The sequence below is a fragment of the Bactrocera tryoni genome, chromosome 5 (assembly GCF_016617805.1).
Source record: "Bactrocera tryoni isolate S06 chromosome 5, CSIRO_BtryS06_freeze2, whole genome shotgun sequence".
NCBI classification, from domain to species: domain Eukaryota; kingdom Metazoa; phylum Arthropoda; class Insecta; order Diptera; family Tephritidae; genus Bactrocera; species Bactrocera tryoni.
This window is the reverse complement of record NC_052503.1, coordinates 24,568,370-24,592,219: the sequence shown is the minus strand read 5'-3', so window position 1 is coordinate 24,592,219 and position 23,850 is coordinate 24,568,370. Positions and strand designations below refer to the sequence as shown.

The 23,850-nt window shown below is 34.4% G+C and overlaps 1 protein-coding gene across 4 annotated transcripts in view; it reads right to left on the bottom strand.

Annotated features, from left to right (window-relative positions):
- Positions 1–12,674, bottom strand: part of LOC120778162 (transient receptor potential cation channel subfamily A member 1) — a 49,021-nt gene extending 36,347 nt beyond the window's left edge. For 2 of the 4 annotated variants that reach the window (XM_040109891.1, XM_040109893.1), the window contains exon 1: positions 421–719. In XM_040109891.1, the coding sequence (XP_039965825.1) occupies positions 421–594 (174 nt within the window). In that variant the 5' untranslated portion in view covers positions 595–719. Of the gene's footprint in view, positions 1–420; positions 720–12,163; positions 12,320–12,539 lie in introns of those variants that run through there. The other 2 variants (XM_040109892.1, XM_040109890.1) reach the window with 2 other exon arrangements.
- Between the last annotated feature and the right edge of the window lie 11,176 nt (positions 12,675–23,850).

The window sequence follows — 23,850 nt, the reverse complement described above, 5'->3', positions numbered from 1 at the left end:
GGCTTGGCGTGGAGTTGCACCCAAAATGAGCTTAGAAACCTAATACGTTCATACAAATGCCCTCAAGTCTAGTCGCATATTGATCACCGTTATCGTATGTAACATGCCGTTACTTGCTTGTAACGTAGGCAACGTCATAAATCATAAATTTCAGCCAAAATTCTTCACTGAACACATCAATCAAATTCGAAGCGACTAAACAGCAAGAAACACCGTTACTTTATCTAGCAACATATTGCGCTTGTTGTTGCTGTTTCTAAGCCCCGGCTCTTCTTACATAACATACACATGTTATTTGCCCGCCGCTCTAATTGCTTAATGTTATTCGTATTTACCCGAACCCATTCTTCTTTACAGTTATCTGAGCGCCTGCATTGTTTTGCTCTTTAAAATTCATGTAATTTGTTTAGCTTTGTTTACCTGCAGAAAATCGTCAGGGCGTATTTTTGGTGTTGCTTGCATTCTTAACATTCGTGTCCACTGTGTCGAGAGTTTTAACGGTGCCGTTATACTTAATTCGGCGCCACGTGCACATCCATTAATTAAACAACGTAGTGGCCTTACAACAACATCGCGTTTTGATGTATTTTTCATTTTATTTCACAATTCGGATTTGATACGAGCATTTATGTACTGAAGTATACGTGACGGACCGATTACGGGCGATTAATTTAAATAATTCTTCGGTCGTGTTTTGATGATTTATTTCTTGTATAGTTAAGAATTTACGGATTAGTCATTATTTCAACCATTTCTTAGTTAGGTTTCGCACCTTTTTTTATTTATAGAATTTTTTTTCATCATTTTTTTTTAATTTCTTTACTAAAATATGTTTTTTTAACTACAAAGTTTTACTGTTACATGATATTCTTGACGTTAATTGCGATTTTCTGAGTGACATATATTTTTTTCTAATTTACTAATATGCAATAATTAGGGGTTATATAATTTTATAAAGAAACTAAGGATCTTAAAGTCGTTCTAATAAAAATAGAAAAAAAAATTTCAAAATTAAAATTAAAAATGAAAATGGTAAAAAATAATTAAAAAACTTAAAAGTTGGGCTTCGAGTTTTTAGAATTGTCACGTCTAATTTAATAAATGATAATTTTACCACAATAATTTCTATCCAAAGGGTCCGAAATATGTATGTATATCCACATGTCTGAGTATATTTTTCGATGCATCATATTTTAACAGAGATTCTTGATGCCGTTTAAGACTTTGGGGTGACCTTCAAAATTCGTTAAGTTTGTGCATTACGAGTCAGTCAGCTATGGCGGAGAACAAAGAGACCATATTTCTAAAGCATTAGAAAGTTACTTTGAATGGACTCCATACATTTCGGTTAATATTTTAGAAACACGGTGCTTAACCACCTGAATTATCCTTATATACAAAAATTTTATTCCACCCACAACGGAGGTTGATATGTCTAACTCAAGGAATTTGGTTCCGTATCTCTTTTATTCAACTACTAGAGCGATCCAATTATCACCACCTTATGGCGCCACTACTAATTTTCCTCCGGCAAATTAACTCCGAAGAGGATGAAAGCTGTATCCCTGACCCACGTCCTACATTTAAAGTGGCTACGTCTGACGCTAACCATTTCTTTGCATGCCTCATCAAATTCAACGCTCTTAACACCTCACTCCCTTTGGAATTCTGCCGTGTTGACAGTCCTTTACCGGATAAGAAAAACCCGGTCCGCTGTTACGTAGACCTGACTGTTGTGGGAACAGTCAAGTTTTCTGGTCCTTCTGTTCTATGACTTCGACAACAATTAGGTTAAACTTTCCCCCAATCATGTTCTAGATACTTTGACACAACAAAAACAAGCCTTCTGAAATTCACACTTGGAAAAGGACAAAAACGGTCACAGGACTACGAAAACAATTAACTTACACTTTCCCACAAGCAAGCTCTAGACATTCAGATGCCAAAACAACAAGCCTTCTGGGATTCACTATTCGGAAAAGGGACACAGTACTCTCGTATACCGAAACATTGGACCAACTTGACAGCATTAAAAAATGGTCTCATTTGACGAAGAAAAAGTCCTCCTAAATTATGGAAAAATCGGTCGAATTGGTCTAAAAATAAAAGCTAAATTTTCCTCTCTTAATTTCCTATTTCTTTGTGGTTTCGTCTCGTTACGATGACCGAGTTGATACATTTGAAATCTTTGGTAGCTTTGATCGCTCCGATAATTAAAGAAAAACCTTTTTGTCTATCGTGTTTAAAAGAGTACTTTATAACAAATGGAAAACAAAAGAAATTTGATTTTTTTTACTTTTTACTGTTTACCAGTATTCACTGCGATCCAAGGCTATCCTTTGAGCAATAACTTATGATTGAGAGGTCTAAATATGTCTCAAAGAATCTCCGTCACTATGGATTTCAAACGTTTATTGGGAATACATCTGTCACTTTATACCGTCACTATAGGTTAAGGGATACCATAATACTATGCAATAATTTCAAACTATAAATAGTTGCTTTTGTCGACTACAACAACAAAATTTTATAGTCTTACACATTTATATGTCAGCTGGGACATTTGTGGACAATGACAATGACGTCATCAGATTAAAGTGCATAATTTTTTACTTTAATAAAATGTCGAATATAATCGGCTTACAGTTATGGTAAAATATTTTTAATTCCACATTTTTTGACACAATTTAATTTCGTTAAATGCTTAAGGTCCGCACCTCTAAGAACAAGCGATTATAAAGGAGTACAAAATGTAGAGCTCCGAGCTCTTGCAACCAAATGTATTGCAAGCGCTTGCAGTCAAGCAAATACTTTTACGGCTATGCAGCCAAGTTCCACACTCACCACAAACGGCATAATTAAAATGATTTAGCGAATTCAATTTGTACACGGCCTCAGTCATTCCGGCATGATTAAATGCACAAAATTAATTAGAAAATCTCTGTAACTATGACAATTTGGATGTTTTTCGGTTTTCTCGTGCTTCAAAATTACTTGTTGTTGTTGCGTCTAAAATATGCAACTTTGTTTCTTAGTTGTTGCATTCTCTCTTCTTTTCCTCGCATAGCAGACCCAAACTCGCTCAGCTCGCTGTCACTTCGCATTAAGCGGCCAAATTGAAGAGGGTAGCAGTTTGGCAGTTTATAAAGCCTATGCCTACACACATATACGTATTTATATATTCAGAAATACATATGTATATGTGTATTAGGGTGTCCGCTTTTTTTCTAAGTTGGTTTTTTTTTGCAAGTGCTCCCTAAGGTTTTAGTTTTAGCCCCAAAAACAAAAGAAGTTCTATATTATAACCATATAAATATAAAAATTGTGACAAAAAAGTACTCGGAAATGTACTGGAGATAAAACGCAAAATATTTGATTATTCATCAATATTTATTTTGCCGCCCTCAAAGTAATTTCCAATTTCCATGAAATACACTTATAGCAACGATTTTTCCAGTACTCGAAACACTTTTTGGGATGGCCTTCAGCTCCTTCAGCGAATTTTGTTTTATCTCTTCGATCGACTGACAACAGGTCCCACGGGTTTGAGAAATGAGAAAAAATCATACGGAGCCAAATATAGAGAATACGGTTTTTGATCGATGGTATTCATTGCGTTTTTGGCTTTAAATTCGGTTACAATCGTGGCTCGATGCTATGGTGCATTTTCACGTGTAAAATCCATGAATTGTTCTTCCACAATTCCAGCCGTTTTCGATGGATGTTCTCACTCAAACGCCTCAATACGGCCAAGTAGAAATCCTTATTGACCGTCTGTTCTTCCGGAATAAATTCAGGGTGCACAAAATCACAAATATCGAAAAAAACAATGAACATTACCTTGAGTTTTGAGCGGATTTTTCGTGGTTTTTTCGGTTTCGGCTCATTTTTTGTCGTAAACCTATGTGCCATCGGCAGTTATAACGCTCTCCATGAATGTAGGATCGGAATTCTCACGATCAAGCATGTTCAAAGAGACCTGTTTGGCTACTTCTTTTTTAAAAAAAAATTCAGTTTTATCAGGACGAGTTGAGCAAGAACGTGTTTCATACAAAAAAATATCCACCAAAATTATACGCAACGATTCCGCACACGAAATTTTAATATAAATATAAAATTTGAAAGATATTCTTTGTTCGATATTTTTTTCCATTTTTGTCACAATGTATATGAAATTTACTAACTTGTTTATTTCAGGAGGCGTTTACAATAAAAAATAAAAAAAAAACTTGGAAATATCGGACACCCTAATGTATACTTGTGTGTGAGTTTGTTTCTGAAATTACAAATTTCTTGGCGAATTGGTTCACTTAGCCGTTTGATTTCGAGCAATTTAATGACAATGATTTTATTCTTGGAAAGTGAAATATTTTGGGAAATAAAAATATTTTTTTGCTATTTATATTAGATTTTTGTTAATATCTACAATCAAATAGTCAAAGCAGCCAAATCGTTCTGCTTCAAATTTATTTATTTTTTAAATTTTTTCAACACCTGTAAATGTAAAACTTTTTGAATTACTACCTCCACCTGGATTTTTGATACCACAAGCATTGCTTCTAACCTCCTAAGTCTCGTCCTAAACTAGTTTAGTCATACGACTAACTCGTGTGGAAAAATTTTGAAATTTCGAATAACTTCAATTTATTCTGGCATACACAATTCGAAATTATTCCATACTTTATATTAACTATTTAGCTTCAATTCTGAAATGATGAATGACCGAGCGAACACAATTTCGTTTGATCAGCAACAGTTTTTAATGCGTAGTCTCGAAGGAATAGAATCCGCCGACACATTAAATTCAAAACAAGATACACATAACCTGATGAAAGCTTTCAACTGTATTTCAGTATTCAAGTTTGTTTACTTTAACTGAAATTTATGTAATGGTAAATGCCTTTTATGTTACTCTTCCTTGTTTGAATTCCTAATTAGATCACCTTTGGTTTGGTTTGTGATTATTTCGTTGACGACTTTCACCTGCCACCTTTGTGGCCATCCGTGAGGTAATATAAGCAATTAAATGCTCAAAGCACAGAAATATAAAAAAATATCTCGTAACATTTCTTAATATCAAATTTATATTAAGATTATTATTAATATGTACATATATATGTATGTATGTTTAGTATAACTTAGTCTCATTATCCGCTGAGTAGTAATTACGAGTATGCCGCTTTTCGCAGTCTTTTTAAAGAGAGTATTATTTTTTCTTCTATGTTTATGATTATCAACTGATATTGAAGCCTGACAAGGAAAAAATAATGAATAAAACATACTTTTACTAGAACTATGAGTTTTTAACTTGAAGATTTTCTTTTGAAAAATAAATCATAATCAGTTTGATTCCTGAAATGGTAAGACAAGAAATAAATATGGTTTTGTTTTGATCAGGCGATGAAGTAAGGAGATGATTAGTCGAGCGTTAAATTGCCTCAATTCAAACCTAAGTTAAGACGGCAAATGATCTCATTAAATCTTCAGAGGAGTGAAGTAAAGTTTCATTTTAAAAGGTTTTATTATACCCCAAACAAGGTTTACTAAGTTGGCCGTTAAGTATGTAATACCCAGAAGGTAACGTCAAAGACCCTATACATGTATTTGTATATGATTAGCAATTTAGCTATGCCCGTCTATCTGTATATGTATAAACTAGTCCCTTAGTTTCCTATATACATTGAGACAAGAAAGCACTTGTAAGATGTAATTAAATTCTCCGGGTAAATGATATTTCAAAAAAATGCACTTTCCTATGTTGATACTATCCTTAATTACTATGCTAAATATAAGCGCGATCTGTCAACCAGTTAGTTTACAGCAGCTGCTTAAGTCGGTACACCTCAGTGGTGCTTTGCGATTTTTACAATGGAAAAAAATATCGAACAAAGAATTTGTCTCAAATTTTGCATTTTTAATCAAATTTCGTATGCGAAATCGTTGTGAATGTTGGAAAAGGCTTACGGTGATTCAGTTTTATCAAAAAACACAATTCTACGAGTGGTACAAAGCTTGATGGCTGAGAGATCGTTGAAGACAAGTCTCGTTCTAAACGAAATGTGACCTCCTCAACTGATGAAAATATTAAATAAGCGAAGGATATGGTGTTTGGTATCGGGCAAGTGTTATAGAGTTGGTAAGAGAGCTCGACAGCTCTCGCTCTGTTCGTTCGGATGATTTTGGTGGATGTTTTGTGTATGAAACGCGTTTTCGCTCGACTCGTCTTGATAATGTTGAATTTTTTTCAAAAGGAGTACTGTGAACAGGTCTCTTTAGCGTGCGAATTCCGATTCCACATTCATAGAAAACATTATAACTGCCGATAAGACATGGGCTTATGACTTTGAAATGCAAACAAGTCATCAGAATGGAGGGGAAAAACGAGCCGAAACCAAAAACAAACACACCAAAACCGCTGAATAATCAAGGTAACGCTCATTGTTCCTTTCGATATTCGTGGTTTTGTGCACCCTGAATTTGTTCCGAAGGGACAGACAGTCAATAAGGAATCGCATTTGGCCGTATTGAAGCGTTTGCATGGGATCATCTGTCGAATACAGCCGGACTTGTGGAAGAGCAATTCATGGATTTTACACGATGATAAAACACCATCGCATCGAGTCACGATTGTGACGAACTTAAAGCCAAAAACGCAATGAATACCATCGATCAGCCATCGTGTTCATCAGATTTGGCTCCGAGCGAGTTTTTCTGGTTCCCCAAACTGAAATTACCTCTCCGTGGCACCCGTTTCAGTCGATCGAAGAAATAAAACAAAATTCGCTGAAGGAGCTGAAGATCCCATCCCAAAAAGTGCTTATGAAAAGTGTTTCGAGTACTGGAAAAATCGTTGCCTTACAAACTAATCAATCAAAATCCAGTCCTTGTAAGGAATTTTTTTCTCTTTGACGAGATATCTTCACGAAATTCTGCGCGGATTATTGTCTAAGGCAACGATATAATCTTCAAAGAAGTTATACGGATCGGTACACTGTAGTACATAGCTGCCTTACAAACTGACCGATCAATATCGAGATAAAGGTCTTTGTATACCCTTTTATGATAATAAATGTATCTGTGAAGGGTATTAGAGCTTAGGTATAGCCGAAGTTAAAATTTTTTTCTTGTTATTTTTTTTTAACTTTTTTATTGAAAACTAATTCGTTTCGGAAAATTTTTGGAATAAATTATTATCTAAATCCTTATTGAAAAATTAAAAAAAAAATTTATATTTAACAAGTAATATTAATAATAGTTTTCTTTATTCTTAAACAAAAAAATAAATAAAAAATCAATCACTAAAAATAATATATCTTTAACATCCAAGAATTAGCAAGTAAATTAAAATGAGTTTTTTAAGATTTAATTTTTAAAGTGTTAAATGCAAAATTTTCGTTCGTTCTCTGGCTTTCCACTATCTTATATTAAATTCTCCTTTCTTCTAGATTAGTATTAATAAGAGATTTCAGAATTGTTAAAAAATTATTTCATATTTTATTAATTATTTCATAATTTTTAATTATTTATTTTTTTATTAATTACTTTTTATAATTTGAGGACTTTATAATAAAATGATTTAACATTTTTTTTTCAAAGGAAATTATTATTAATTATGTATAAGTTTCTATTATTACTTATTTCAGATTATTTTTAAAAGATTTTAAGACTCGTTTAATTCATATGTGTTTAATATAAGCTGATTTGACATATTTCGATTAAATTTTTATTTCACAGCTGCTCACTTTATATTTATAACAATTTATCGCATATATTTTGCGCATACATACATGGTTACATAATTTCAATTTTATTGCAGCAAACACTCTATACAAAAAATATTCACTAAAATCTCAAACCAAAGCTGCTGGTTATTTGCAAACTTCATAAATTTTTATTATCTTAAATTTTCATTTATGAATGTAGAATTTGCACTTTTATAAAATAGTTAATTCACAAAACACTTATTTAAAATATTTTAGTATTTTAATAATTTTATTATTTCAAATTATTTTATATTAATATATTTTCATTCATCAGTTCAACGTTTAAATTTCACAATCACTTTTTAACGAAAGGCTCTGTTGAATAATTCGCGCCGAACTGAAAATCTAATCCCGCTGTTGCTTGCTTTTATAAGCGCAAAGCTACCCCGCTGTGCCCCGCATTCACATACATAGCAAGTGTATCCTTTCGGGATGTGCGTGTTGTGCGTTTTGTGCGCCATTGCGCGCGCTGTGGTGAGTTTTTATTCACCTTTGCCCAGTTGACTGCACACCTTCCCATTTAGTTCCTTCATCGTAGACTTTTGCTTAACTTTTTTCTTGAAGCTTGCGTTTTGTTTTGCTCCACTCATTCGTTGTTGTTCTTTCGTGTTTCCTTTGTTTACTTTCACTTCGTTGATAGCTTTATGTAATCGTATTTGTCGCTGTGGTAGATTTACCGCTTTTTCTTATCACAGTCAGATGTGCAGCTTTAGTCGGCAACAGAATCCCTTTCATCACGAATACATTCGTGAATGTGGGTGAGCTTGCTTATGATCCACGTGTTCATTATGTGAAAGACAAGTTTTCATTTCCCTGCATTCCTTATTTACAGTTATACATATGTATTAGTTTTTTTACACATTGGTGGAAAAAGAATTAATTTCCTGTTTTATCGTTTTTGAAACATAAAGTTCCAGTAATTTCTTGGAACTGCTTATAATTTTTTTATAAATGTAAAATAGCCATTTTTTCTTACAGAAAAAATATGAAATTAGCTGAAACACTTATGATCTTAAGTGAAAAAACCTCAGTAAAAATAATTCTGATTGAAAAAAAAATTATATAGCAATACTTTAAGCTTCACTTGGTTGTATAATAGCAGTTTTCAAAGTGAAACTGCCTCACCTCGAAGTTTGGCTGAGAAAATAGCCGTTATTTACACCATTTTCGACGATAATTTGACAATTACATATTGACCTGCCGAACCTTTAAGAGTGTTTTTAAATAATATACATACATACTTATGTCAGAGAATATATTAAAAACAGTCTCCGTAATTGAAATGAGGAATTTTTGGACCAATATTTTTGCGTGATCCAGCTTGGCACTCTTTGGGATATCACTAAAGCAGAATAGGTACTGAAAAGTTTTGTATTGAAGCCATCAGCGAGCTTGATTGAATCGATAAGAGATTTTTTTTAGGAAAATCTAGATAACTTCCTTCTGCTTTTTCGGAATTATTCTATATATGCCTAAATAGACCATATAGAGCTTTCAAGAGTTTTTTGAAACAATGAACCACTCGCTGCAGATATATTTCAAAGATATTTTCTTGATTGAAGCGGCGAAACTTTGGACCAAAAATGTGTCGAGCTGGGCGCTCTGACGGGTATTTACAGAATAAGTCTAGTTACTGAAAAGTTTGATGTTCAACTCATCAGGAAGGTTGAGTGGATCTAGGGGAGCGACTTTTTTTGAAAAAATTTAGATGGCATCATTAAGATTTTTAGAAATTTCATATGCTATATATATTTCAACAGATCTGAAAGGAAACTGTGTTTGATTTCTGGCTTTTGTTGGTACATCACCTACATTTTTTTGAAGTCAGAGATTTATATCACAAAGTTCTTTAGAATAATAGCCAGTAATGTGAGACAGTGATATTCTCGGTGTTCTCTAAAATATAATAAATGATGTTCACAGAGGATAAACGCTCATAAATCTTAAAACTACCGTTCATTGCTAACCATGCTTGTAAAAGTTCAGTCGATTCTATCAAGGAATTAAGGGAGATAGGCTATCCCAAACAAGTCATTGTGACCAAGCTCATTGATAAAATCTCAGTAAAAATTAAAATGACAGACTTTATTCTCTCAAAGTAATTTTTCAGTAAAAACTTTCGAAGGTGGAGTGAGGCCGAAGAAGAAAAAATATATTCGGGAGATAATGCAAACAGGCTGGTCAACAAGGGTTGGTGGTTGTTAAAAAGCTTCTAGAAAGTCAAGTGCTCAATTAGTTCCTAGAACATAAGAAAATTATTATATAAATATTGAAGAATCCATAGCATGCTCCTGGAATCAATCTTTTTTTTTGCAGTATTTCTTATTATAAAGTAAACAAAATAAGTAAATATGGCATAATCGAGGATGAAATTGGATGTTTTTTATCTGTTTCTTATACTTTCGCCCTTGTAAAGTGTGAGACTTAAGGGGCTATACCAGTGTGACGCATGAAAAATTAGGCGATTTTCGTGAATTTTTTTAAAAGAAAGTACTAGATTGAATGTTTCGACGTTCTATGGACGTAATAAAGTATATTTTTAGCTATATTAAAAAAAAAAAATTTTACAAAAATATTGAAAAATAACGGAGTAATGTGCTGTCTGCGGAAGTGCCAAAAAAAAAGTGCCTCAACTGCTGGCATGATTCCGGTCGATTGAGTAGCTGAAACAAAAAAATTCAAAATGTTTATTAAACTTAAATATATTTTCTATATAATGGACTACGATCTTTGAAAAATATCAAAAATTAAGAAAATGGCGCCATTTTGAAAAAAAAATCGTTTTCTTACGAAAAAAATTGTCGCTTTTTTAATGCCAAATTGACAATTTTCAGCCAATCAAAAAGATCGTAGTCTATTGTATAGCAAATGTATTCAGCTATATCCAGTTTTAATTTGAAGTCGATCGGTTAGTTTCTCGTTGAGTTATAATGTCAGCAAATTTGAAAAATGTCGTTTCGAGAAAAACGCGTTTAAAGTTTCACTTATATATGTTTGCACCTCTGAGCGGTCGCTATTTAGAACGCTGCCATTCAAAAACTATTTAAAATACGACCTCGCCGATTTCACAGGATATTTTTGAATATATAAGCTATCGAAAAAAGCAAAAAAAAAAAATTTTTTTTTTGAAAGTGTCACACTGGTATAGCCCCTTAAATAAAACAAAAAAACACTAACTTCGACTTATCGAATATATACGTTAATTTTGATCGGTTAGTTTGTACGACATAGGCGATTGTAGCATAGCCTTGGACAATATTCTACACAAAATTTCGTGAAGATATTTTCTCAATTAAAAAAGTTTTCCATACAAGGAGTGGATTTTGATCGATTACTTCGTATGACAGCCATATGCTATGGGTGTGCGATACACGCGATTTCGACGAATTAGAAGTTTTTTGATAATGAAAAGATGTTTGAAAATTTTCAGATCGATATCTCAAAAACAAAAGGAGTAGTTCGCGTGTGTCCAGACGAATAACGACTAAGCTCGTCACGCTGAGCATTTCTATAATTATAAAATAATTGAATTTACTAATCAACACAACACTATGTGGTTTGAGTATTTGCTAAGTAACTCGGCAAACACTCATACGCCATGGCATCCGTAGATTTCCTAAAAATAACATAGCATTCGCACTGGGAAGTGTCCCAATCTAAAATAAGTGGACTTTAGCATAAATTTGCCTTTTTGAAGTTTTATTGCTGTATTATTATATTCATAATTGTCTTTTGTTACCAATAAATCATGAGAACGTAATAAAAAGCTTAAATTTGTGAAACTTTCGCATCAATTTAAGAAAATAAATTCTAGAAAATCGATCATTAAATACATATACGCGCTACACGTGATTTAAATTGTTTGTTATGTGCATAAATACGTATGTATGTGCTTACACGCATGCACTTCAAGTTCACCTTAAATGTGCTCTGAGTACCTTGCAAGGAAAATTTTACAGTGCGTTCTGACCGCAGCGGAGAGGTTAACCCAACAAAAACAATGCAAATCATTCGAACAGCATTGGCAAGGCAACACTTCCTACAGAGAACAACACAAAAAACACTGTTATAGTTGGAGGAAATAACGAGCATTAAAACAATCGTAAACGACACGCTAAGACGAAAGTCATCAAGCAAATTGAGATTTCAGCCATGCGAGTGCCCACACTTGGCCCTGTTGATTCCCCAAACATTGATGTGTGTACGTTTGTATGTATGTATGTCTGCATCATAACGTCAATTCATTGCTGATCCGTAGCATTTATCTTGGCAATTTATTGCCACTTCACATTTAGTATTTGTTGTTGTTCACTTTTCCCCTATCTTATAGTTCTTTATTGAGTTGGCAACAAGAGTTAGACCACAAAAGTCTGAAAATCACTATGAAAAAGCTCACTTACCCTCAATATCCTATAGGGACTATCTCGCAGCTGACAAACTTGTTCACTTGGCTCCGGCTTCAGTATGGACTCGAGCGGTGTGTCGACGTCCTCAATCTCCGCCCGCTTACTGCCCGCCGAGGTTGCGCGTTCGATTATCATGGAGAATATCCAGAACTGCACGGCCACATGTGTGTTTGCAGCCGAATTAAAAAGAAGTTAAAATTGATGAGTGCAAGGGTGGTAATGAAAAACAAAAACAAAGGAGAATAAAGCAAAGAAAAAACGCAATATTAAATTGCCAAATGGGCGTTTAAGTTCAATTGCATTTATTTTCAATTGTAGTCTCAATTGAATTGATTAAATTGCTCGAGGGTTCATTAACCTCTGCACTTACCCTGCCGTGTTGACGCTTATTTCGGTAAGAACCGGATAGAAGTTGGGGTTGCGACTCGACAAGTTCGGGTGTTATGCCACTGCTATTGTAGAGACCATTCAAAAATTTCGGCATGTCGACTTCTTGCAAGCGAAAGGGCGACAAAGTGATGGGAGAGCTGAAAATTGTATGGAAAATAAATTGAAAATATTAGTAATGATTAATAATAAGTGGGCAGTTATAAGTCAATAAAAGGTTTTGACTTCGTTTGTAACACTGTTGTGATTCTACTTGTAATTCTTCAGAGATTCATGACAAAACTAAACTATATTACATATTAATTTTGCCAGACGTAGAAAATGTAAAATTTTTCTTCTCCGTAAAAAAGAAGAACTCCTATGTTCGGACTCAAAAATTGGAAAAAAGCTTAGTAGCCAATACAAATTTGCATAGGCGCTTAATTTCAACACCCAGCAGTTCGGTCGGATGTCTGAAGGTATGAGCTCCCAAATGTCTCAGTTTTGACCTTCTAAACGGGGGACAGTCAAGAATGAAGTGCTGAGTTGTTTGTACCGCATCTTCTTCCAAACAGCTTCTGCAGACGGCGTTTGGTAAGACTCCCAATCTTACAGCATGTCTCCAATAGGGCAATGGCCTGAGGGCTATACAGAGGGCAAAGAGATCGCTAGATCTCCTGTGATCAATATTGGGCCAAAAGGCTTTTGCGAGCGCGCAAGTACCGATAGTGGCCCAGCGTTGGCCAAGCATCCACGAGGCCCAGCTATTCAGTAGTGGAACCACAAGAGGATGCGGAAGCAGCGATCCGCTCACATTCTACCGATAATGAATCTGGGGTGTCTTTCTTTGCTACTTAGTTCATCAGCTTTGCAATTACTTGCGATTCCGCTATGGTTCGGCACCCATACCAGTCACAAAGACACTCGATGCTAATGATAGCAAGGTTAGACACTCTTCGACCAACCCTGACCGCACTGTAAATGAGTTCAAGGCTAGTACCGCCGCTCTGCTCTCTAAGTGGAAGGTCACTTCTCTGAATAAGGCTGCACTCCGAAGCAGTCTACCGCTACCTTAATAGCTGCAACCTCGGCCTGGAAGACACTGCAGTTTTCAGGAAGTCTGAAACTGGTGGCCTATTCTGTAACTCGATTCGAAAATGTATTCTATTCGAAATTCGGATCTACTTTATCATTATGCGAAAGTTGTACCACCCTGTGCCAGAAAAAATACGTACAATATTCGTTTTTGCTTTTTACAACTCAAAAGCTAACGAATATTTTATTCGAAAATTGGCTTGAAAATCCGAAAATCGAGCTACAGAATATAAAAAATCCGAATTCGAGTAAATTGATTTTCGAATCGAGTTACAGAATAGGCCCCCTGGAGTTTATAGAGAGCTCCTGATGGTAGACCGGTCCATCGACCTTCCCCCCAAGCTTTGTCCCATCTGTGAAGAAACTCACTGTCCCTCTCCTCCAACGGCTTCTTCTTACCCACAACTCCCTCGGCGGTATGTGGTTAGAGAGAAGCCGCCAGAGTTCGGTTTGGCGACTCCATGATCCAAGAGAACTGGCAGAAAGTCAAAGTAAGTGAGGATTTCCGAGTGTTCGGATCCGTGTTCTTTTAGGAAGCCACACTCTCTGAGTCTGATGATCGCCTTTTGCAACCATAAACCTTTCGGCGATGTCCGCGGGCAATATGTGCAGGATGGGTTTGAGTGCCACTATTGGGATGGCCCTTATTGCACCACACATGCTGATGAGCGCCGCTCGCTGAACGCTCTCGAGTTTCTTTGCAAGTGTGGTTTTTGCTAGAGCCCTCCACCACATACAGACTCCAGACTCCATAGAACATAATCTCTATGGTGTCGTAGAGCCAGAGGACCACTTTCGGAGAGAGGCTCCACCTCTTGCCACTGGCTCCTCTATAGCAGTATAGAGCAATCGATGCCTTTATTGTTCTCTCTTCGATATTCTTGAAAGCTTCCTATCCTGAATGAACCCTAGATATTTCACTATATCCGCATTTATCTGTATTTAAGAGGTTAAAGGCCTTGAAAGTGAGCTCTGCTAGATAAAAATTCAACACTGAAAATATAGTAAGTATTCTGGATGAACTAAACAGGTTACCAATAAAAAAATAATCCGAAAAAAATTAATTAAAATCATTTCAAACCATCCATATTTCAAATAATTACTACCACACATTATTTTTTTATTTTTTTATAACTCAATACCGAAACGCACATACTATTTGCTTTCTCCTTAAGTGATTATACCTAATTGTTTTTATTATCATCCTCCCACTAATCACAGCTGATTGCATCGATTGCTGATAAACTAATATGATAAAATTATGGCTTCGAAATATACACATGTGCTGTATATGCAATATAATTTTATGAATCAGTCTGTAAATATCGAAAAAACTCAGTTGGGCTTATCAGGTACCTGTCAGCACGGTGCCATCCCCCAATTAAATGATTTCTTACTGATAAGGGGTAACAACCGCAAACGATTTGTAACCATATAATTTCGTCTAATTACAAAGATAAAAATGGCGCAGTTCCTGGAAATCATTAATTATTCGGTAATCAGTGATAAAATCGAATTAAGGGTGAGAACAAATATTGAAATTGCGTTGGAAAAGTGTGTTTAAGTTCTGCTAACACTTCTTCTTCGTCTTTACTGGCGTAGACACCGCTTACGCGAATATAGCCGAGTTAACAAGAGCGCGCCAGTCGTTTCTTCTTTTCGCTACATGGCGCCAATTCAAAATTCTAAGCGAAGTCAGGTACTTCTCCACTTGGTTCTTCCAACGGAGTGGAGGTCTTACTCTGCTTCCCCCGGCGGGTACTGCGTCGAATACTTTCAGAGCTGGAGTGTTTTCGTCCATCCGGACAACATGACCTAGCCAACATAGACGCTGTCTTTTAATTCGCTGAACTATGTCAATGTCATCGTATATCTCGTACAGCTCATCGTTTCATCAAATGCGATATGTGCTGTGGCCAACGCGCAAAGGACTATAAAACCTTTCACAGAACCTTTCTCTCGAAAACTCGCAACGTCGACTCCTCAGTTTTTGTCATCGTTCATGCCTCTGCACCATATAGCAGGACGAGAATAATGAGTAACTTATAGAGTATGGTTTTTGTTCGTCGAGAGAGGACTTTACTTTGCAATTGCCTACTCAGTCCGAAGTAGCACCTGTTGGCAAGAGTTATTCTGCGCTGGATTTCAAGGCTGACGCCTTATCTACGACTTCTAAGTTATGACTGTCAACAGTGACGTGAGAGCCAAGTCGCGAGTGCGATGACTGTTTGTTTGATGACAGAACGCTAGATAATAACCCACGTCAAATTTCGTTTGCAGATTTCCGATTAAGGTTTTAGAAAGAATTTTTACAAAAATCCATTACTAGTCTGAAGGAGATTTAAAATTAGCGTCTAGGGATTTCTCTTCACTTTATTCTTTATACAATCATTGTCGCAATCGCTATTCGATCAGACTTGCATAGTCATCATGATTTGGTAAGCATCAAGGATTACACAACAAAAATAATGGCGCGGCTTTAAATGCAATTAGCAGAACATTTTTATAACCTCAATGTGCTCAAAAAATTGGTTTAACTGCGCAAAAGCAGGTTGATTCCTATGGGAAATGGTCATCATCACGCATCACGCGATTTTATAAACAACGCGTAGTGAATAAGTGTGGAAACCATGAAATTTTGTAACATTCAAACGAGTTGAATGACCATGTTTTATTCACCGCTAATTGGCTACTAGTTAATTAATTTGTTCACTTATTGGTCACACCGTTGAAGAGAATATTATTTACAAAACACAGGAAAAATTTCACGCATAATGATGATATGTGCATTAGGGTGTTCCAAAGTATGCGGGAAGAGTTTCTACTCGATAATTAAATCGCACACTTCCACATTTTCTTTTAATGAACTTATTTGCATATATAAGATATGTTATTGCGACTGAAGCATGACATCCCGTGCCGACTTGATACCGAAATCTCTGCACCATGTAAATTCCAGTACTATCGTTATTGTAAAGCACCACTCAAGGGAAATGAATCGTGTGAGATGTATGGAGCTTTTTGCGCTCGGAAAGCAACGTCTTTCTAAAAACTTGTGGCAGAATAAGCCCAATGAATGCACTTAACCTCAAACGAAGAATCATACGCAATTAAATTCATATCAATTTAATGGAATTTGTGAATAAATTAAACTTCTAAATTGAAAAAGTTTAAAGAAGTCTAAAGTTGACCACATTATAAAGGTGCATGACTTGACTAAGATATTTCAATAATGCGCCCAAGTGTAGACAATTTTTATTTTTTTCATTATTTATTATGTTTTCAAAAAATAATTGCTGTGAGCTGTATGGCGCTTGATCCGAAGTTGAATTTTTGGAAAAATTCTGTTGTGTAATCATTAAGTAATTACTTCTGCTAAACTGTTCAGATTTTTTTAGAGAAATATTGAAGAACATGGATTTACTGCTTCAGCTATTAAAGAGGACCAACTGGTAGTTCTATTAGTCAATTTAGCTTGTAATGTACTTAGATGTTTCATCGATATATTTTATTAAGGATTGTAAATTATAGCATCACAAGGTGTGATCTTCGATTCGGATCAGCTAATCCAACCTGTGTTGCTGGTTTAGAAAGAAATTGTACTGAATCAAACTTATGCTACTAAAAACTCAAAAATATCATGCCTCGTACATTTGACTGTTAGTTTTTGTAAGATGTTTAAAATGTTGTGCACGGAAATTGATTCAGAGAATTTTGTTTTATCGCTTCGATCGGCTGAAAACGTCATCCATTCCGATGATTGTTGACTTATTTGCATGTCAAACTCATAAATGTCTCATCGGCAGTTATAATGCTCTCCTTGAATGTGGAACCGGAATTCGCACGATCAAGAATGTCCAAAGAGACCTGCTTAAGGTATGCTTTTTGGAAAAAAATCAGCTTTATCGGGACAAGTCGAGCAAGAACGCGTTTCTTACACAAAACATCCACCAAAATTATTCGAACGGACTCGCAAGGGATGTCGAGCACACTTGCCTGATAATTTCAAAGCACTATAACCTTCATCTTTTTCAATATTTTCATCAGTTGTAGAGGTCGAAGGTCGTCCAGTTCAAGGCATGATTTCAATGATCTCTCAACCGTCTGTGAAGGTTTTTTTCCCACTAGTAGTCTTGTGTTTCTGATAAAACTGAATCACCGTAAGTCTTTTCCAACATTCGCAACGATTTCACACACGAAATTTGCTTAGGAATACAATTGGAAACAAATTCTTTGTTCATTATTTTTACCCATTGTAAAAATCGCAACACAGTACTAAGGTGTGCCGACATCAGCAGTTGCTTTAAACAAACTGATTAACAGATCACTCTTAAAATATGTATTTTTTTTTGAAATATCATTTACCTAACAGCACAATAATCTTTAATGTTTCTAAATTTTTTATACCCGAAACAGGAAAGACACGCTGACTTCTTCCAGAAAATTCTTGTGTGCCTTTCCCACACGAGCACTGATCGTGTGTGTATAGTATATTTTATTCACTGGTTTTTGATCGAATAATTTAAAATTTTCGTCAATTTTCTTTTCATTAAAACTGTTTAGGTTTAAGTCTTCACTATAATTACAAAGGACTTGGAGTTCCAATCTTGCTCACAGTTAACGTCATTTTATTCTTCATTGGTAGCAGTGGTGGAGAACCCGCGGATAATGGGAATCCTAACAGTGTCTTTTTAACAGAAAAACAAAAATATTTTTTTGTAGAAATCCATCAGCCGTTTGGAAGTTAAGAATCAATCGTTAACCAATGTCGATGGTAATGTTATAAGAATGGAGTTTAGGGTTACATTTTCAAGGGTTTTCACATATTTTTAAATTTATAAAACTTCCGGCCAAAATGAAACCTTATAATATTAACAAAAACGCAACGTTTTCCACTTGAACACTTGATAATTATATTTTCCACTAAAGAAAATCTCTTCTAAAAATCTCATTTTAAATTTTTTCATTTTCACTTAATTTAATTTGAAACCTACCTCCATGCCTGCTTCTTTTCCATGTTAATTTAAAGTGCCAAAAAAATAAACAAACTTTTTCACTAAACAATATACTCCGTTTCGATTTGAAGCTCCTTCTACGTGCGCGGCCACCAGCTTAGTACAAGTCAAACGCATTTGGCCCGCCGTTATAAATCTATTGTGGGGATAAGTGTACGCAAATAAATGTATAATTTCGGCAAACGACGAGAACTTGTTGAATAAAAAAGAATAAGAAACGTAAACTTCGGTTGCACCGAAGCTATGATACCCTACACATATACAAAAATTCCTTACAAGAACTTTGCTCGGTCAGCTTGTATGGCAGCTATATGTTATGGTGACTCAAGCTGTAAAATTTTTACCGGAGATTGTACCGTTAGCTTGAAGAATAATTCATGCCAAATTTGATGAAGATACATATATCGACAAGTGGAAAAGTTTTCAAAACAAAAATTTTGTTTCGATCGTTCAGTTTGTGTGGCTATATGTTCTATTGGTCCGATATCGGTCGTTCGGACAAATGAGCAGCTTCTTGGTGAGAAAAGGCCATTTCCAAAATTTGATATCGATATCTGAAAAACTGAGGGACTAATTTGCACCTTCCACGCTGATAATATATTCCTATACTTTGTGGGATCTCCGATATTTCCTTCTAGGTGTTTCAAATTTCATGGCAAACTTAATATATTCAGGGTATAAAAAGTCGCCTAAGTAAACTGTTATTTGATACATTATATTTCCTCAAACATACATACATATACATATGTATGCACTACATTAGTATGTAGAAACGCTTCTGCGCCTAGTTAATTTATGATTATAGCAAGTAGCCAATTGCATGTTTGAGGTGTTAGTATGTGCTTCCTGCGAGTTCTGAAAATTAAAAAAGTTGCCTATATATTGCATTGCATAGTTCATAAATAGTTCGATTTTAGTTAAGTTTGAGTCATTACTGGTTCGTTCCTGAGTATTTATGTCCTTAATGCTTTTAATCTTTCATTTATATTTAATTTAAATACAATTAGGCGCATAATAATAATTTTTTTTTAATATTGCACGCCTATTTTATCAAAGTCGCACAGCTGAAACTCAAAAAAAAATACCAAAAATTAAAACTATTTGTTTTGCTGAAAAAATATTTTTATGTAGTGTTTAATGGATTTTTTAAAGCAGCAAAATATTATTAAATATTTATTATTGTTTTCCAATTTTAATTTGAAATTTTTTTAAATATTAAGAAACAATTTTTCTTATACTTTTTTATTTTAAATTTTTTTATTATTTTTGTAATTTTGCATTTTTTAAATTATTTTTTTTTTTTTTAATTTTGTATTTTTTTTTATTATTTTTTTCAAATATTTTTTATTATTAAAAATTTTTTTTTTTATTTTTTTCAAATATTTTTTATTATTTTTAATTTTTTTTTATTATTTTGAAATTTTTTTTTATTATTTTTAAATTTTTTTTATTATTTTTTTACACAATTATCTTTCTAAAGTGGAGCTAGTAAAGCATCTTCAACATTGTGCTGATAGAACCTTCATATAAAATTTATAGCAGAGTCAAAATTTTGTGGCGACCACCTTGTAATATTTTCATCGCTTCATTGCATATTTTCTGGCTACCAAAGTATTATAAACTAACACAAGCAAAATGTCGCAAATAACTGTGCAAATATAATTTTTATTATTGCTTGAACAATAAGCCCAACAAATGCACATAACCTCAAATGGAAACTTAACAGGTCAGTTAAAAAGTCACCGGCCTGACACATTATCCTAACCTTCAAATAGCGCGTATATAAAGTTGACAGCTATCGGATCATTAGTTTGTGAATTATATGATTTTGAGTGAAGAAACTTTTGTTACTGTGGATAATGGATAAAAAGAAATTTCGAGTACAGAAAAAATATCGCTTTTTGAGCGGGAAAAACACAGTTGAAGCAAAAATTTGGGTAGTTGGCGAGTTTCTGGACACTGCCCAAGTAAAATCAACCATCAAGGTTTGATATGCTAAACTTAGACGTGGTGAAATGAGCACCGAAGCCTGTGATCCAGTGAACGTCCAAAAGAGTTTGTTGCCGAAGAACACAACAAAAAAGTCCACACAATAATTTTGAATGACCATAAAGTGAACTTGTTCGACATAGCAAGGACCCTAAAGATATCAACCCAATGTGTACATCATGACATTCACGAATATTTCGGTATGAGAAAGCTCTGTCCCAAGTGTGTGCTGTGTGATCTCATTTTTGGCAATAACCAACGAAGAGTTGATAATTCTGAGTAGTGTTTGGATATATTTAAACGTACTATATACGAGTTTTTGCGTCGATTTAAGGCAACGGATGAAACATAGCTCGATCATTTCACTCCGAGTTCCAGTCGACAGTTATCCGAGTGGACTGTACACGATGAACCCGCTCCAAAGCGTGAAACCTTCAAAAATAAAGCACCATAAATAGCGTCCATTGTATAGCGTTATTGGACCGTTTGGACGAAATCGCCTAAAATGGCCGCATTTGAAGAAAAAGAACGTGCTGTTTCACAAAGAAAATGTACCGTGTCACAAGTCAGTAAAAACGATGACAAAACTCCTTGAATTGGGTTTCGATTTGCTTAAGCATCCACAGTATTCTCCAGATCTGGCCCCCAGCGACTATTTCTTCTTCTCAGATCTCAAAAGAATGGTCGCTGGTAAGAAATTTTCGTCGAAAGAAGAGATGATCACCGAAATTGAGGCATATTTTGAAGCAAAGGACAAATTGTACTAGAAAAATAATATTGGAAAGATGGAGGGTCGCTATAATCAGTGTATCAACTTTGAAGGGAAATATGTTGAATAAAAAAAGCGAATTTTGCAAACAAATGTGTTTTGTCATGGTAGGCCGGGGACTTTTCAATTGACCTATTATACATATTGGATACAAACATGGCATACATTAGGTCGACATATAAATATATTGGTACGATAATTAAAGTAATAAATATAAATAAAAACTACATAATAAAATATTAACAAAAAATAATAAAAAAGTCTACGTTTTACTCTAAAATCAGACGCTAGAATACACCATACTCGTATGTATTATAAAAGTGCATGACTTGGATAAAATATTACAATATTGCGCCTAATTATACACAACATTTTTTCAATAATTTATATGTTACCTAAAATGAAACTGAGTCCACATTTAGGCATGATTTTTAGTAAATAAAATTAATTTCTTAATTTGTATAATTTAAGCTCACAGATATGATATGGGACTCAAAAAATCGTCCTTACTTAATACGCGCTTTATTATATGTGTCACACGACGAAGCAAATAAAGGCTGGGAAGCACTAAAGTATACATACATACAAATGTATAATTTTTGCTTTTGTACACTACATATGAGCCCTTGATTTTGAAAGTCGTATAAGTCAAAAATTTTAAAAATCTACTTTATCAGCTATTACTTATCAAATCTTTATAAAATAACATAATCTGAAGAGATTAGCAGCATGCCATGCAAATTAACTCTTTAAAATGTGTTAATTTTTTAGTTGTTAACTGAAATACAGATATTGTTTGTTTTGATAGTGGTATAAGTCTGTGTGTTCACAAAGTAATTTTCTCATGTCTTCAGATAGTGGTTCAGGTATGATGAAGTAAGACTTTTAATGTAAAAACCTACTATTTAAAGTTAATTGTAGACATTTTACGGCGAACAAATATAAGTAATGCTCCCAAGAAATGGAAACGAATAAGAATGATATCGTCTTCTGATGAATCAGCTCATAGTTTAAAAGTGAATTCGGAACCCTTACAAATGGAAGAAAGCAAAATGAAATCAAGAAAGAGGACACGCAATCAACAGAATTATGCCCAAAATATCAGAAAAATGAAGAGAAATCGTGGAGAGGAATATGAAACAAAAAACTCTAAGCCCATGAGTGCTAAACTTTTCGAAACTATAGATTGTCTTTGTTCCAAAAAGTGTTAAAATGGGATCGGATATGAAGACAGGAAAGCTAATTTTGATTGTTTTTGGAATTTAGCAAGTTTCGAAAAACAGAATACATACATATGTTTCTGTATGGTTTGATTAGAAAACAATCAATAAAACAAAAACGCTCCAGAAATCGCAAAGGATATATGAGAAAATGGAGTCTTAAGTTTCATCTATATGTATGTATGAGTTCGGAAGTTTCTGTTTGCAAAACTTTTTTTTTGGATACTTTCAAAATATCTAACGGAAGATTAAGCCGTGCCTAAAATTCTGAAACACCTGGAATGGATGGTCGTGGGAAAATGGCTAGTTCATCCAGAAAAACAGATTAAGAAAAAATTAAAGTAGTACGAGAGCATATTCTGAGTTTTCCAGCATGTGAGAGCCATTACACGCGATCACATCACACTTTAGGTCGAAAGTATCTAAGTGCTGACTTAGATATTCGAAAAATGTTTGGGCTATATAGGGAAAAATGTGATGAAAATAATACATCATGTGTAAAGGAGTGGACTTATAGAAAAATATTTAATACTGAGTTCAACCTAAATTTTCATACTCCTCGTAAAGACACGTGCCAAAAGTGTGATTCGATAAAACTAAAAATTGAAGCATCCAGTAATGAAGACGAGAAGTTGCATCTTATGGAAATTCATGATTCACATCTTAAAAGTGCCGAACAGGCTAGAAAAAGTTTAACAGATGACATACAAAGAACAAAAGATAACCCGAGTGAAAATTACGGATTCACATTTGACCTACAGAAAGCGCTTCCTTATCCAAAACTTTCTGTTTTGATAGCTTACTATAAGCGCAACATGTATGTATACAATTTAGGGTTTCATAATTTCCACAATGGAAATGCTAAAATGTATGCATGGGATGAAACAATCGCCTCAAGAGGATCACAGGAAGTTGCGTTCTGCATCTTAAAGCACATTCGGGACATTACCACTCAAAAGCATATAATAGCTTACAGTGATGACTGCTCAGGACAAAATCGAAACATTAACATAGCTTTAATATGGTTAAAAATTGTTCAGTCATCTGATAATAATTTTGAAACAATTGATCATACATTTATGGTATCCGGCCATTCTTTTTTGCCAAATGATCGCGATTTTGGTTTGATAGAAACTAAAATTAAAAAATCGAATTATTTATACATCCCTCAGCATTATTATAATTTAATAAAATGTAAGATGATTTCGGTAGTACAAATGGATCAAA